The following is a 17,500-nucleotide window of genomic DNA, read 5'->3' as shown; positions in this document are numbered from 1 at the left end:
AAAATATTGCTAAGAGAAATATGACAGATTTTACTGCCTATGTTTTCTTCCAGGAGTTTTATGGTTATAGGTCTTACCATTTAAGTCTTTAATCTATTTTGAGTTTATTCTTCATATAGTGTAATATGGTGGTCTAGTTTCTTTTTTTGCATGTATCTGTCCAATTCCTCCACCACTATTCATTGAACAGACTTTATTTACCCTATTGTATATTCTTGCTTCCTTTGTTATAGATTAATTGAACATATAGGCATATTATTTTTTAATTTTAAATATTTTATTTATTTATTTTTAGACAGAGGGTAAGGGAGGGAGAAAGAGAGAGAGAGAGAAACATTAATGTGTGGTTGCCTATTGAGTGCCCCCTACTGAGGACCTGGACCACAACCCAGGCATGTGCCCTTACTGGGAATTGAACCATGACACTTTGATTTGCAGGCCAGTGCTCAGTCCAATGAGCCACACCAGCCAGGATAGACATGAAATTATTTCTGAGCTCTCTATTCTGTTTCATTGATATATGTGTGTTTTTATGACAGTACCATATTGTTTTGATTACTATAGCCTTGTAGTATAATTTGATATCAGGTAATATCATACCCCCTATCATGTTATTTTTCAAGGTTTCTGTTGCTATTTGGAGTCTTCTGTGTTTTCATACAGATTTTTGGATTATTTATTTTAGTTCTGTGAAATATGCCAATGGTATTTTGACACGAATTGTGTTGAATCATAACAGATACTTCTTGAATGAATTATTCATTCCATGGTAATTACTAAAATATGTGGTAGAAAAGGCTCAATTTATGGGCCTGTAGAACCTTAAGTGTTTTTTCATCAGAATAGAAGGTATTGATTAATATACACTAATAATAATAAAATGTTGATGAAAAATATGGTTAACATAGGGAATTGATTCCTTTAGTTAGTATTTATTTGTCAAGCACTTGTGTTTAATATGTCCCAATTCATGTTCCTATCACTTTAGAAATTTTACCTCATTATAATTCTCACAACAATTGTATGAGGTAGCCCTAGAATTTACCACTATTTTATATATGAGGAAAATGAGACATGGAGTTTTTAAGTAGCCTTGTTGATTCCCATAGCTAGGAAGTGGCATCACCCACATTTGAACCCAATCAGTCCACCTCCAGATATAGGCTTTTAATTACCTCAGTCTGTTGTCTCTCAACATAAGCAGTCATGTAATAAGTGGGGCAAGTTGATTCCTTCTATTTTTAAAGCATGAATTTCTTTTATATTCTCAATCAACTTCAAACAGAATGCATAAGTAGATAGTAATATTAATACTCAAAGGTGAATTCTTTGTTGTATATTGGTTAATTGTATGCAGAAATCACTTCTTCCAAAGCTTGAATGAATGATAGTGACAATTTCATAGTAAATGGTCATATGGAAAGTAGTTTTAGATAAAAATTTGTTGGAATTCACATTTTTAAAGTTTTGAAAAATTTACAGTAATAAATCTTTAACAAAGCTTATGATAATTTTGAATAAAATTGGAAAGTAAATACTATATATGGTAGAAATCACTTTAAGTCAGAAAGTACAAAGAAGGGTATCAAAGGACACTACAAAGAGAGTAAAAAGAGAGCTTACAGAATGAGAGACTATATTTGCAAAGTGTATATCTGATAAAAATATTAATATCCAGAATATATAGGAAACTGCTAATATTCAACAAAACCCCCCCCCACAAACAACCTGAATCAAAAATGGCCAAAAATTCAAATGGACATTTCTCTGAAGAAGTTGTAAAAGTGGGCAATAAGTACATGAAGAGATGCTCAATATCACTAGTCATTAGGTACATACAAATCAAACCACAGTGAGATAACACTTCATATACATTAGGATAGCTATTATTAAAAAACAGCAAAAAATAACAAGTGTTGATGAGAATGCAGAGAAATTGGAACCCTTGTGCTTTGCTGGTGAGAATGTACAATGGTGCAGCCATTGTGGAAAACAGTTTGGTGGTTCTTAAAAATTAAACATAAAATTACCATTTGATTCAACAATTCCACTCAAAAGTATACACTAAAAAGAATTGAAAGCTGGGAATCAGATTGATACATGTACACCAATGTTCATAGCAGAATTATTCATTATAACCAAAAGGTAGAAACAACCTAAATGTCTATCAATGGATGAGTGGACAAACGCAATATTGTATACGAGGTCTATCTGGAAAAAGTCCAGCCATTGTTAATATAATGAGAATGATTTGCGCAATGTTGGCATAACCTGGCAGCCAAGGAGAGTGGACTGGAATGAGCATGTGTAAACAATGATGACTTCGTTGTGCTAGTCAGTGGGTGTGGTAGATGCCATTGAGTGAGCATGTGTACTGTGTGGCTGTTGCATTGAAAATGACTGAGTAGAAGAACGAAGCTGCATCAAATTTTGCATTAAGCTTGAACATTCCTCCGTGGAAACTACCTGGATGGTTCAGAAGGCTGCAGCCATGGGCAACTGGTGATTTGCAATTTCATTACAAAAATGTGCCCGTTCATGCTTCACATGTCATGCAGAGTTTTTTGACAAAATATCAAATCACCCAGGTGATTCAGCCCCCCTACAGCCTAGATGTGGTGCCCTGGGACTTCTGGCTTTCCTCAAAACTAAAATCACCTTTGAAAAGGAAGAGCATCAGACCGTTGATGAGATTCAGGAAAATACAACAGGGTAGCTGATAGCAATTGGGAGAACTGTGTGAAGTCCCGAGGTGCATACTTTGAAGAAGGCTTAGGTGTCATTGTCCTATGTACAATGTTCCTTGTATCTTGTATTTTCTTTAATAAATGCCTCTATTTTTCATATTACGTGGCTGGATACCTTCTGGAAAGAAATCATATGCGCAAACACACACACACCATAGAATATTATTGATCTTAAAAAGGTAATGAAATTCTGATACATGCTATGACAGAAGAGTGTTAAAAACATGGTATGAAATAAGCAAGACAAGAAAGGACAAATATTATATGAGTCCATTTATATGAGATATCTACAGTAGACAAACTTAGAGAGACAGAAAGTAGAATAGAGGTTACCAGGGGCAAGGGGAAATGGGGAGTTAGTGTTTAATTTACAGATTATCTGTTAGTGAGGATGAACTTCTGGAAATGATAGTGGGTGATGGTTACACAATTTTGTGACTGTACTTAATGCCATTAAATTGTACATCTAAAAATGGTTAAAATAATAAAGTTTATTATATATATTTTAAAATAAAAATGTTTAAAACAGTTAAAAACAAAACAAAGAAGATAAGATTAATCAGGGCAACAAGAAATCTTTACTATGACTGAAATGGACCCAAAGGCTCAGTTTGTAGATACTTGTTTTTAAAGAAACAAAGCTGAGATTTTAAATATCAGTTTTAAAATTAATTTTTAAAAAATTCTCACCTGAGGATATGTTTATTTATTTTTCAGAGAGAGAGAGTAATGGGGGGAGAAAGAGAGAGAGAGACATTGATGTGAGAGAGAAACATTGATTGGTTGCCTCCCATACACACCCCAACCAGGGATAGAATCCACAGTTTAGCTATGTGCCCTGACTGGGAATGAAACCCACAGCCTTCTGGTGTACAGGATGACACTCCAACCAAATGAACAACCTGGCCAGGGCAAGATGTTAAATATCTTTAAAAACAGAAGACTATAAGTTATATATGTAAAATGAGAATGAATGGGTAATTTTTTGGTCTTTGGGAATTTTATATTTCATTCCTAATTGATATATGCAGTTGGTATGCAACATCAAAGTAATCAGGCCTATGTTGCATTGAAAGGAATAAAAGAAAAAGCTGTGATTATTTAGAGGCTATTTAATAATCTCCATCTGATTTTTAGTTTCCTAAGAGTAGGAGCTGCATTAACTCTATGTGTAGTTCTATTCCTTGCCACTTGGTAAACCCTGATCTGTTTTTTGAATGAATAATTGTGGCAGGATCAGCATAACTGTATTGCAGTGCAGGTATTAGCAACAATGTCTCCAGCATGGCACTGGAACAAGAAAAATAGAAAAGGAACTCAAAGCTATAAAGTTGGGGGAGGGGGAGAATTGTAAACGTTTGTAAATTAAATTTCAAAATAGTTTCACACTAGCTTATCAGTTTGTGTAGACTAAGTTGTTTTATAAATATTAGAGTATAGTATATGAATTATTTTTAATATTAGATAGATCTTGCTGGTCCTTCAGTGGAGACCCCAATGAGGTCATTAGCTGCTCCCTGGAGACCTTGTGTATCTGATATTATAGCAACTGTTCAGACTGCTGTAATTCATGGCTTCTAAATTTTCATGCATTTGCTCACCAAGGATCAATCACTAAGGATTCCTAATGGACAGGCAGGAAAGGAAAAATTTCTTTTTATGTTACATACACTTCTTTTCCCCTCTCCTCTCCACCCTCCCCTTCACTATCCCTTTTTCTCTCTCAGTATCTCTTGCATCATTAACTGTATTTTTAGGACAAACCTGTAATTAAATAACAAAGTGTCCATACTTAATCTGTGGAAGAGATAAAAAACATGTCCCTGGATGATTATAAAACACTAAGAGGCAATTTAAGGACTAGAAATTAAGAACAGTGTTTTCTCTAATAAGAATGATTTTTTAAAAAGATTTTATTTATTTATTTTTAGATGGGGGGAAGGGAGGAAGAAAGAGAGGAAGAGAAACATCAATGTGTGGTTGCCTCTTGTGTGCCCCTCACCAGGGACCCAGCCCGCAACCCAGGCACGTGCCCTGACTGGGAATTGAACTGGCAACTCTTTGGTTCACAGGCTGGTGCTTAACCCACTAAGCCACACCACCCAGGGAGAATGATTTTATTGAAACAAATTTTTTATTGAACTTATTGGGTTACATTTGTAACAAAGTTATATAAGTTTCAAGTGTTCATTTCTATAATACATCATCTGTATGTGTGTTCACCATCCAAAGTCTAATCTCCTGTTACCATTTATCCAGTTTACCCTCTTCTATCTGCCCCCACCCCCAAAGATATTTTAAATGGAAACTTTAGTTTTTACTTTTATAGGTTCAGAGATTTAAAATTTTTCAAAATCCTCATTGTGCTACTGTCTGAACTAAGGAATATAAGAAATGTATGATAGAGTAGAAGTTTCCATGTAGAAGCCTAATTTGGATATTGAATACAGGAATAGAGGGAAAGAAATTATGTATCATTTTATTGGCATTATTTTTCCTGGGCCAGATGCAACAGAAAAATGGAGAGAAAAATACATAAAGTAGAAAATTTCTTTGAGCATATGAACAACTGAAATACCTTTGGGGGTAAAATATTTTACGGCTAAAATTGCAATTTTTGGCTAAAAGTGAAATTTTCCAAAATTGTAGACTTTTGGTATATTAGCTAAATGCTGTAACTAATAATTAACTCACAATTATGTTAAATATTATAGACCTAGTTAGATGAATTCATTAAATTCTTAACTTAAAAGTTCAATGTTCTTTAAATTTTAATTTAAAATATCTAGGTTGAATAACTAAGCATAGATTGATTTTCCAATTATATTTCAAAAGATAATAAGCCACTTCCTTCACATAAATTTATCAAGCAAGAAAAAAAGGAAATAACAGTCATAAAGAAAAAACATAACATGAACCATGATCATGAGTCTTATTTTTTAAAATTGTGATTCTTTTAAAACTATTCTAAGCATAATTTTACTTTATATTTTTTGCCTCACTAATGTATGTATTACAAAACTTTACATATGTGTTAACAAATTTAGCTTTTCTTTTTTAATGGTGCATATTTATTTTCAAAAATGTTAAGTTATATTCAACAACGACAAATAACCTAGTTAAAATGGGAAAAGGAGTTGACTAGGCATTTCAATAAAGAAGATGTACAAATGGCCTATAAACACATAAAAAGATATTCACCATCATTAGTGCTAGGGAAATAAAAATCAAAAGCACAATGAGATACCACTTCACACCTATTAGGATAGCTATTACTTTAAAAAAACATGTAAAATAAGCATTGGTGAGGATATGGAGATATTTGAACACTTGTACTTTGCTGGTGGAAATGTAAAAGGGTATAGCTTCTGTAGAAAACACTGTAACAGTTTCTAGATAATGGTGATGATTACACATCATTGGAAATGTGCTTAGTATACCACTGAATTATACACTAAAAATGGTTTAATTGGTAATTTTTATGTTATGCGTATTTTGCCACAATTAAAAAAACAAACAAAAAAATCAAGTAATAAAGCAAATGACAAAGAAGAGATCAACAAATTGCTTCAAACCCAGCTTTCTAGAAAGAACCCATGATAATACTTCACAGTAATTCTAATACTTTATTCTGTGCTTTAAACTTTTTGTTATTTCAGAAATTTTCTCTATAAAAAATAGTATAGATAATAATGTAAACAACACTTATGAGCATAGACATGTTGATTTGTTTTATTGGAGCTATGACCTTGGCATGAGCAGGAGTACTTTGTGTCTGCAAAGTTAATTAGCATGTGTGGTATTTAAACATGGAATTGTGGCCTTGTCTAAGATGATGTAACCAAACCAAGTTAGACATAAAAATGGTCACTAAATGAAATTGGAAACAATGAAAAACCACAGGTTTCATCATTAAATGTATCTGAGGTAAGCATCATCATTCTCTGTTTATGTTATTTGATAGTACTATTTTATTTTACTTTAGTCTGATCCTAAATGTTATTGTAAATGTTTTTCTTTTATTCTATTTCAAATGTTTCTGGATATAGTATTATAAAAGAATATACTTTTATAGATTGCTAGAATATGTTTTGTTTAGAAAAGATGTAGTAACATCAGTTGAATAACTAGGTGTAAATTACATAAAGGTTAGAAAATCAAGAGACTTTTTTTTCAGTTTGAACTCCATCATTATCTTTCTTGTAACCTTGTACTAAAACACTGTCATTAACATCATTACCTTTCTTGTAACTTTAGATTACAACACCATCATTAAAGCACAAATAGCAGTTGCCTATTTTACATATTTTCTATGAAGGCAAAGTTAATATAAAGAGTTGGAATGTCCAATAAAATGACCAAAATGCAATTATTATTTGTCTCCCTTTCCTTACCTCCTCAATTTTTTAAATAAAATTTCTCTGATGAACTCTAAGTTCATTTGGAATCAGAGAAAACACCCAACATCTGGAATCAGAGAAGAAAAAAAAAACAACAAATGAAAAACTTCATTGAGAGGAAAGGATCTGAACTGAGCCCTAAAAGACAGGATTTGCAAAGGCTGAGGTCAGGGATGTAGGGAGAGTAGGGACTCTGCCCCCTTTCCCATTCGCTGGGCATTATACTATGCGCTTTATAACCTTTCTTTGCATTCATCATGACAGCTCTGTTAGGTCACAGAACTAGTATTTGCCAAATCAGGGGTTTAAACTCTTATCTAATCCCAAAGTCATTCTTATTTCCACACTATGCTGCTGCTTTGAGAATTACAGGTTCCATTATTTTGTATCTTGCCTGGTTACATGTTTCTAAATATCCCATTAGTTTTTAATGACTAATTTTGGGTTTTGCTGATTTTTTCCTCTTAATTTCTCTGAATTGTATCCTTGCCTCTTAAGTTTTACTGATTTCTGTCCTTTCATCATTTTTAAAAATTCTCTCCCAAGGATATGTTCACTGATTTTAGAGAAAGGAAGAGACAGAGAGAAACATTGCTAGGTTGTCTCCCATTAGTGCCCCGACTGGGAATAAACCAGTAACCCTGGCATGTGCCCTGATGAGGAATTGAACCCACAACATTTTGGTGCACAGGATGATGGTCCAACCAACTGAACCACCTGGCCAGGGCTGTCCTTTCATAATTTAACTCAGTGTAGTGTCTTCGCTGGGGTCTCTCTTCTGGATTCAACAGATTGCCACTTTGGCACTTGGGAGATTGGCTAATTATAATGGTGAGCTACCAGGCACAGTTGTGAAAAGCGACATTCTTTTACAGCTTGTTTATTCAATGGCAGAATAGGATGTAAGAATTTTTAAAAAAATAAGTTATGCTTTTGACTTAAAAAATTGATAGTTTGGGATATTTGCAAGCTTGTAGGTCTTAGTATTAAGATGTTAATACACCTTCAGTTCTTTGAACTGAACATAATATCTTTACGGCATTCTACTTTGAGGTTGATATGTAGATTTTTTCCATTATTATTAATATAAAGAGAAAACAGATTTTGAAAGTGTAATGGAATCATACATAAAGCAGTATTTCTGTGAATAGAATTATTAAAATTATGGGATCAGTCTCAGGTATATAAAGCCTTAGGCAAACAAAAGTTGTTTACAGAAATCTTTATACACAGGTGAAATTTGGTTAATGGCAATGGTAAGAAACTGCTTTAAAGCAAGGAGGAGAGAAGCATCCAAAAGGAAAGAGAATGTATTTAATGGAAGTTTTGATAAAGCATTTTTACTGAGTATGCACACATGTCAGGCCTTTTAAGGGTCATGTAAGAGTGCCCCAGTATTTTTTCTCCTTCTGTCTGATTTCACTCTATGTTTTGGTACAGCACCACTTAACAGTACCTAACAGTATTTAAGGACCTTCCTAAAGGTAGGACCTTGGACTGTTCATTCCATTCTGCTAGTTTGTCATAATGTAGGACTGTATCTTTCTTGACATATCTTTAAAGTTACACTCCTATTTGTCTAACCAAAGGACAAACAATCCAATTAAAAATTGGCAAAGGACTTGAATAGACATTTATCCAAAGAAGATGTACACATGGCCAACAAACATGCAAAGATGTTCAACAGCATTAGTCAATAGGAAATACAAATCAAAACCATAATGAGATAACATGTTACCTGCAAGGATGGCCATAATAAAAAAAATAAAAGGAAAATAACAAATGTTAGTAAAGATGTGGAGAAATTGGACCCCTCATACATTGCTGTAGAAATGTAGAATGGTACAGCTGCTTGGAACAGCTTGGCAATTCCTCAGTAAGTTAAAACATTACTACCATACGACCCAGCCACTCTACTCCTAGTTATAATATTTCCAAAAGAATTGAAAATGGGTGTTCAAACAAAACTTGTACACAACTGTTCATAGCAGCATTATTCACAATAGCCAAAAGATGAGTGGATAAACAAAATGTTATATATTCATGCAGTGGAATATTATCAGTCATCAACAGGATCAAGTACTGATATATGCTACAACATGGATGAACCTTAAAAATGTTATGCAAAGAGGAAGACACCAGACACAAAGGCTACATATTATATAATGCCATTGACACAAAATATACAGAATATGCAAATTCATAGAGACAGATGCAAAACATGGAAATCCATTGATACAGAAAGAGATTAGTGGTGGTCCAGGGCCAGGCGAGAGGGGAATGAGGAGTGATTGTTTAACACATAAGGGATTTCTTTTTGGGGTGATAAAAATATTCTGAAACTAGAAAGATGATTGCACAACATTGTGAAAGTACTAAATGTCACTAAATTGTATACTTTAAAATGGTTAAAATGGTAAATTTTATAACATATATTTTACCAGAAATTTAAAAAGTAAACACAAATCATAATAGTTGAAAAATGTGTCTCATTTTTATGAATTGGAGAGTCATTTACTAATGATTGTCTTATTTCTATAAGAAGTCACAGAAATTTTGTTTTTCTTGTAGGTATTCCTTCTATCATCAAATACTGTTAGACTTTCTTCTTCCTGGACTCTTATCTCTATCCTTTGAGGGCAGAGTATGCTTTGGCATCCCACATAGAAGGTTCTTTTTTTTTTTTTTTTTTTTTTTTTACCACAAATAGGCCTTTTTATTTATCACCATTAAAAGTCTGAATTTTAAACAGATTCTTGCACTGGGGGTTCATATCCATCAGCTGGTTCAACTTTAGCACCTGTCTCATCCCCAGTAGCTTTTCCAGAACTGCTGCCTTCACCATGAAGCTCCATGAGTTTTCCCAATTCAAACTTGGGCTTCTTCAGCATTTTGACTTTTCTAACAAAGACATCATGAAGTGGATAAATTGACTGACAAGCCATTTCTATGTCTTTTCCAATGCCTTTTCTGGAATCAATTTATTGACCACTTCCTTCAAGTCATTTGTCTGCACCTCTCGGGTCATGATTTCCATCATCTTCTTCCGGATTTGGCGGACCTGTTGGTGCTGAGCATAAGAGGTCTTCCGAATCTGATTGTTGCGTTTTTTAGTAAAACCAACACAAAACAGATGAAGCAAATACCCATCGGTAGTCTTGACATCAACATGAGCTTCAATCATGGTCTGCCATTTTTTGACCATGGAGCACATTTTGTCACGGGTAAGATCCATGCCGTGGAAATTAGGCAGTTTATGCCCTGGACATCCTCAGTAATAAGCTTGAATTTTCTAAATGCAACTTCATCATTCTGCAGGTCAGCTAGGCTCACTTCAAACACACGACCCTTCAGACCATCCGATGTGATTTTGGTTCCTTGAGTTCTCGTGACTAGTGTTTTTCCAATATTTCGGATATTGAACATAGCTGGTGCTTTCACATCATACCAATCTTCCTTAGAAAATGGATCAACCACTTTCTTCTTTGCTCCCTTTTTGCCGCCTTTTGTAAGGCGCTTGTTCTCACCCACCGCCATGGTGCTGCTCAGGGAGCCAAAAAGGCTAGAAGGTTCTTAATAGAAGTTTTTTAAATGTGAATGATGTTCACATTTAGTTGTAAAGAAAAAAAATATTAGGGCAGAAAAGTGATAAGAAAGTGAGAATGTGATGCATTATTCACAACTGTCTATTTCCTTTATCTACCAGTTTTTTTAAAACTCATTTCTCATAGGAGATTTAATATCTATTTATGAGGCACAAAGTCCTTTGGTGTTGCTTTTGTTTGTTTGTTTTAAAGGAAATTCCTTTGGTGAGAAATGGGAGAGAAGAGAGGAATTTGGGGAAGCAGAAATTAGGAGAAAGGAGGAATGAGATCAGAAAGTGTGAAGTATTTGTACTGGAGTTAGTAATGACTATTAATACACAATAAGTTGTCCGTAAATTTGAAAATTATATAATATAAAAAGTCAAATTAGCTTAAAGTAATGATAAGGAATGTATCACCATTATTTTTCCATGACTATAAGAAAATAATCCTTGGAAAGCTACTTTAAAACTCTCATTTTTACAATAATTAGTAGCTAATTTGGTTACTGGCCTATAAAATTAGACTTTACAACAAATATTTTAATAAATACATGTTCCATTTAAGAAACTAAAAAAATATATAAAATAAAAAAATCATTACTAAATAGCCTGTTTCTTATATCATCAATGTATATCAGGTTTTGAAATATAAGGTTAAAAATATACTTGGTGTATTTTCTCTCTCATATACATTTTTTGTATTTTAATATTTTAGTCTAAGTAAATAGAATGCTTTTAAAACAGGTGCTGTGCTACCCAGTCACTTTTTAGTAGTCACTGTAATGAAGTAGAAATAGAATAGGGGAATAACTGGGTTGTATTAATGAAAGGAAGAGTTAGGAGACCAGTACTGTATCATTATGTGAACCATACAATGACAGTGAGTGTTACAGCCAAATACTTCGTAGACATTTAATTTTCTTAGCTACATGAAGAAAATCATGTTTCAGCTTTTTTAAATTTCTTAATCTAATAAAAATTTATGTATAGAAAATGTTATAAATATAAAGCATTACTTAAAAAATTCACATAATGGCAAGTCATTCATATTTACCTTTCTAAAAAAGCATTTCTACAAAGAAATAAATAGTGTGTCCCATTGTTTGGCTTGTTTATTTGCCAGAAAAAGTTTTAAAATGCATCATGAATGTTTTTTCTTTATATTTATTTGTCTCAAAACATGGTGGTTATTTCGGGATAACTTAGAACACCAGAAAGATTAGTTGAGGTCATGAAAGGCCTACCAGGCTTAGAGACTGAGGGCAAGTAAAGGAAACAAATTTGTCAGTTGCCAGTTTAGTTGCACATGCTAACAATCCAAGAGTTCCCATGGGTCAAACAAATACCTTTAGTGTAATACAGATACATAAAAGTCTTATTATTTTATAGATTTTTTAAAGGAAATACAGTTTGCAGGAAATATTTTATATGTACATATTTTAGAATAAAATATTTGAAATGTAAAAAAAGATTCACATTGTTTTTGTTTGGTTACTGAACAAAAGCAATGGATCACCGAAAAATAAAAATGATGTTGCAGGATGTTTTTCTTTTGTGTATAAAAGCTGTTGAGCTTAATTATATTAATGTGATTTTTTACACTGCTTTTGGTCTATTTTAACTTTTTGTTATATAAGGGCTCAACTCACTTTGAGTTTTGTCTATTTTATCCTTGTGGTATTTCTACAAGAAAGCAGCTGCCTTTGTGTTATAAGTAATTAGTAAACACTCTCCTCAATTAGCTAAGGCAATAGTTGATTGTGGAGCACTGGATATGCTAGTGATATGCTTGGAAGATTTTGACCCTAGAGTCAAAGAGGCTGCAGCCTGGGCACTTGGGAATATTACAGGACATAATGCAGGCAATGGAGCATATTTTAAACTAGGATTATTAAAGTTTATATTTATTAGGTAAATCTGACTTTGTTTAGTAAAGTAGAGGTGAGTTTTTAATGATGTTTCTATATATTATTGGAGATAAGCTCTGAATGATGCCCAAATTGTTTGGATTACAAACTCATAAAAACATCTATACATTCCAGTCTTTATCTTAGTTAGCAGAAGAGAAATTTGTAGATGGAAAGAGAAGGTGCGGGGTGGGAAATGGGATGAATGACATATTAATTCTCAAAGACTTTGGCAAATTTGTTCAGTTGAAAAATTAGTTTGTTTCCCCTCAGGGTACATTGAGTCTTCACTCTTACTTATAATATAGGGTATTCCAAATCAGTCAGAGACCATGTCATATAAGTGACTGATGTTCAAAACATATGGACATAACTTTCTAGGACAGGTTTGTATTTGGCCCATATTGGGCAGGGAGGAAGAGAAAAAGAAGGACCACCTTTGCTTATAAACTGACAGCTCAGTTCCAGGACCTCTTGTGCAAAGGTTGTGCTGACACACCTCATCAGTAAAAAATACACAGGGAACAAAATTGCCCCCACAACTTTATAGAAATTACTAAGTAATATGAACAAATAACACAACAACACTATGCAGTTTAACATATGTAAAAATTATCTACTTTGCTAGTAATCAAGAACTGTAGATTAAAACATCATTGTAAATATCTTCCCCCCTTTTTATTACTTGGGGTTGGGGAAGAGTAAAACAGAAATAGAGCCAAGTGGCTAGGGACACTGTAGTGTTAGAGAGGACCAGAATTTGAGTCCAAGTTCTATCACTTAGTTGCTATGTGACATTGGATATCGCTTTTAAACTTTCTGAACCTTTACTTCCTCATCTGCGAAAAAGAACTCAGAGATTTATTTAGATGTTCTAAGTAGCTACCTTAGAGATTTGTTGCGAGGATGATGAGATAATGCATGTGAAGCACTTAGAACAGTGCTTGACACATTGTAAATATTCAAAAAAAGAAAGATATTAGTATTAACATTGATGGTTAGAAAGGACATGATAATGTTTTTACCCATTGATGGAGACACTACAAATTGTATAAATTTGTAAAAAGTTGTTTGGTAAAACTAAGTCACAAAAGAGTTTATGGTTACTCTAAAAGGCCTTCTTGGAGGATTGCTCCTAAGGAAATAATTCCACAGAATGAAAAACTATATTCATGCAAATGTTATTATAACATTATTTGTAATAACAAAACCCCTCAAATATCTGGCAGGAATGTAGAGGATAAATTATGGTAGTTTACTTAATGGACTTTCACTCAGCAAATTAAAAAGGCAACTATAATCCCATGTGGTAACATGGAGAAGTGATTATAATGTAAAAAAGAACAAAATAACATATTACAATTATCATAATATAAAAATAAGTTTTTATGTGAACAAAAATTACAAAAAGATACATGTTTGTGTTACTGGGGTGATAAAATTAAGGATATTTTTCTTCATTTTCCAAATTTTCTTCCTTTACTTTTTTTTGAAGGCTAGCTTTTTAAAAAAGTCTTTATTGTGTTTTTTTCCCATTACCATTTAGTCCCCTTATACTCCTCTCACTCCAGCAATCACCACACTCTTGTCCATGAGTCCTTTTTCCTTTTTGCTCAGTCCCTCCACCCCCAAACTTCCCTTCCCCCTGAGCTGTCATCTGTTCTCCATCTATGAGTCTGTTTCTGTTTTGCTTGTTAGTTAAGTGTGTTCATTAGATTCCACATATGAGTGAAATCATATGGTATTTGTCTTTCTCTGACTGGCTTATTTCACTTAGCATAATGTTTTCCAGGTCCATCCATACTGTTGCAAAGGGTAAAATTTTCTTCTTATTTATGGCCGAGTAGAATTCCACTTTGTAAATGTCCTATAGTTGTTTTATCCACTCATCTATTGATGGACACTTGGGCTGCTTCTATATATTGTTGATTATAAATAATGCTTACATTCTTTCAAATTAGTGTTTTGGGTTCTTTTGGATTTATTCCCAGAAGTGGGATTGCGGGGTCAAAAGGCAGATCCATTTTTAATTTTTTGAGGTATCTCCATACTGCTTCCCACCGTGGCTGCAACAATCTGTATTCCTACCAACAGTGCAAAAGAGTCTCCACATCCTCACCAGCCCTTGCTGTTTGTTGTTTTATTGGTGATAGCCATTCTGAAATGTATGAGATGGTATCTCATTGTGGTTTTAATTTGCATTTCTCTGATGATTAGTGACATTGATCATCTTTTCATATGTATATTGGCCATGTATATATCCTCTTTGGATAAATGTCTATTCAAGTCCTTTGCCCATTTTTTAATTGGGTTCTTTGTTTTTTTGGTGTTGAGTTTTGTTAAGTTCTTTAAAACTAATGGATATTAACCCCTTATAAGATGTATTGGTAAATATATTCTCCGAGTCTGTGGATTGTCTTTTTATTTTGTTGATGATTTCCTTTGCTGTGCAAAAACTTTTTAGATTAATGTAGTCCCATTTATTTATTTTTTTCTTTTGTTTCCCTTGCCTGGGGAGATATATCCGGAAAAAAATTGTTATCAGCAATATCCAAAATTTTGCTGCCTATGTTTTCTTCTAGGATTTTTATGGTTTCAGGTCTAACACTTAAGTCTTTGATCCATTTTGAATTTACTGTTGTGTATGGTGTAAGAAGGTGGTCTAGCTCCATTTCTCTGCATGTATCTGACCAATTTTCCCAACATCATTTATTAAATAAACTCTCTTTAGCCCATTGTATGTGCTTGCTTCCCTGTTGAATATTAATTGAAAATAAAGGTGTGGGTTTATCTGGGCTCTCTATTCCGTTCCATTGATCTATGTGTCTGTTTTAATGCCAGTACCAGGCTGTTTTGATTACTATGGCCTTGTAGTATAGTTTGACATTAGGTAGCATGATTTCTCCAACTTTGTTCTTTCTCAGGATCGCTATTGCTATGTGGGGCTTTTTGTGGTTCCATATATATTTTTGAGATATTCTAGTTCTATGAAAGATATCATTGGAATCTTGATAGGAATGTTGCATTGAATTATAGATCACTTTGGGTAGTATGGACATTTAAATGATGTTAATTCTTCCTATCCATGAACACAGTTTGTACCTCTACTTATTTGTATCTTCTTAAATTTCTTTCTTCAGTTTCTTATAATTTTCTGAGTATGGGTCTTTTATATCCTTGATTAGGTTTATTCCTAGGTATTTTGTAAGCATATTTTATTGATTATGCTATTATAGTTGTCAGGAATGTTGGCATGTAATTTTCTTTCTTTGTAATATCTTTATGTGGTTTTGGAATTATGGTAATGCTGGCCTTGTAAAATAAGTTTGGGAGCCTTCCCTTCTCTTGGATTTTATGAAATATTTTGAGAAGGAGAGCTGTTATTGCTTTTCAAAATGTTTGGTAAAATTGACCCGTGAAGCCATCTGGCCCAGGGCTTTTGTTGGCTGGGAGTTTTTTGATTACTGCTTCAGTTTCATTAAGTGTAATAAGTCTATTCAGATTCTCTGATACTTCCTAATTTATTTTTGTAAGATTGTATGTTTCTAGGAATTTATTCATTTCACCCAGGCTTCCCAGTTTGTTGGCATACAGTTGTTCATAGTATTTTCTTGTATTCTTTTGTATTTTCTTGGTGTGAGTTGTTATTTCTCCTCTTTCATTTCTGATTTTATTTACTTGGTTCCTTTCTCTCTTTTTTTTTTTCTTGGTTAAAGGTTTGTCAATCTTGTTTTCTTTTCAAAGAACCAGATCCTGGATTCATTGACCTTTTGTATCATTTTTTTAGACTCTATTTCATTTATTTCTGCTCTGATCTTTATTATTTCCTTCCTTCTACTCACTCTGTGCTTTGTTTGTTGTTCTTTTTCAAGTTCCTTTAAGTGTAAAGTTAGATTGTTTATTTGAGCTTTTACTTGTTTTTTGAGATAAGCCTGTAATGCTATGAGTTTTCCTCTTAGGATTGCTTTCCTAGTGCCTCACAGATTTTCGATTGTAGTGTCTTCAGTTTTAATTTGTTTTAAGGTGTCTTTTGATTTCTTCCTTGACCTTGTTGTTGACCCACTTGTTTAATAACATGTTATTTAGCTTCCATGTCTTTCATGGTTCTTCTTGTGATTGGTTTCTAATTTCATAGCATTGTGGTCAGAGAAGATGGTTAATGTGATTTCAAACCTCTTAAATCTATTGAGACTTGTTTTGTGTCCTAACATGTGGTCTATCCTAGAAAAAATTCCATGTACATTTGAAAAGTATGTATAGTCTGCTGTTTTGGGGTGAAATGCTCTGAAGATATCAATTAAATCCACTTAATGTAGTATGTCATTTAAGGCCACTGTATCCTTGTTGATTTTCTGCCTGGAAGATCTATGCATTGAAGTCAATGGGGTGTTAAAATCCCCAAACATGACTGTATTTCTGTCAGTCTCACCCTTTTTGTCTATCAATATTGCTTTACATATTTAGGTGCTCCCATGTTGAGTGCATAAATGATTACTAGGGTTATATCCTCCCTTTATCATTATGTAGTGTCCTTCTTTGTCTCTTATTATAGCCTTGGTTTTAAAGTCTCTTTTGTCATATATAAGTACTGTTACCCCAGCTTTTTTTCATTTCCATATGCATGAAATATCTTTTTCCATTCCTTTACTTTTAGTCTTCGTATATCTTTCGATCTGAGATGGGTCTCTTGGGCTCAGCACATCTTGGGTCTTGTTTTCTTATCCATTCAGCTACCCTATGTCTTTTGGTCAGAGCATTTAAGACATTTACATTTAAGGTGATTATTGATAGATAAGTATTTAGTGCCATTTTATTGTTAGACTGTTTTTCTCTGCTTTTTTTTTTCTCTTTCTTTTTCTT

At 33.4% G+C, this 17,500-nt stretch overlaps 1 protein-coding gene and 1 pseudogene across 1 annotated transcript in view; one reads left to right on the top strand and one right to left on the bottom strand.

The window, feature by feature from the left end:
- The window catches only part of SPAG6 (sperm associated antigen 6), a 70,843-nt gene that overhangs the window by 14,317 nt on the left and 39,026 nt on the right, over window positions 1-17,500 (top strand). The window contains 3 exon segments of the mRNA XM_054590867.1: window positions 4,250-4,307; window positions 7,939-8,049; window positions 12,412-12,595. Coding sequence (XP_054446842.1) covers window positions 4,250-4,307; window positions 7,939-8,049; window positions 12,412-12,595 — 353 coding nt within the window.
- LOC129084292 (40S ribosomal protein S3a-like) lies at window positions 9,830-10,700 on the bottom strand (annotated as a pseudogene).

Source organism: Pteronotus mesoamericanus, unplaced genomic scaffold (assembly GCF_021234165.1).
Source record: "Pteronotus mesoamericanus isolate MK-2021 breed Mesoamerican mustached bat unplaced genomic scaffold, CSHL_Meso_final contig_130, whole genome shotgun sequence".
Classification (NCBI taxonomy): Eukaryota; Metazoa; Chordata; class Mammalia; order Chiroptera; family Mormoopidae; genus Pteronotus; species Pteronotus mesoamericanus.
Note: the sequence above shows the minus strand (reverse complement) of the source record. Positions and strands in the feature narration are given on the sequence as shown.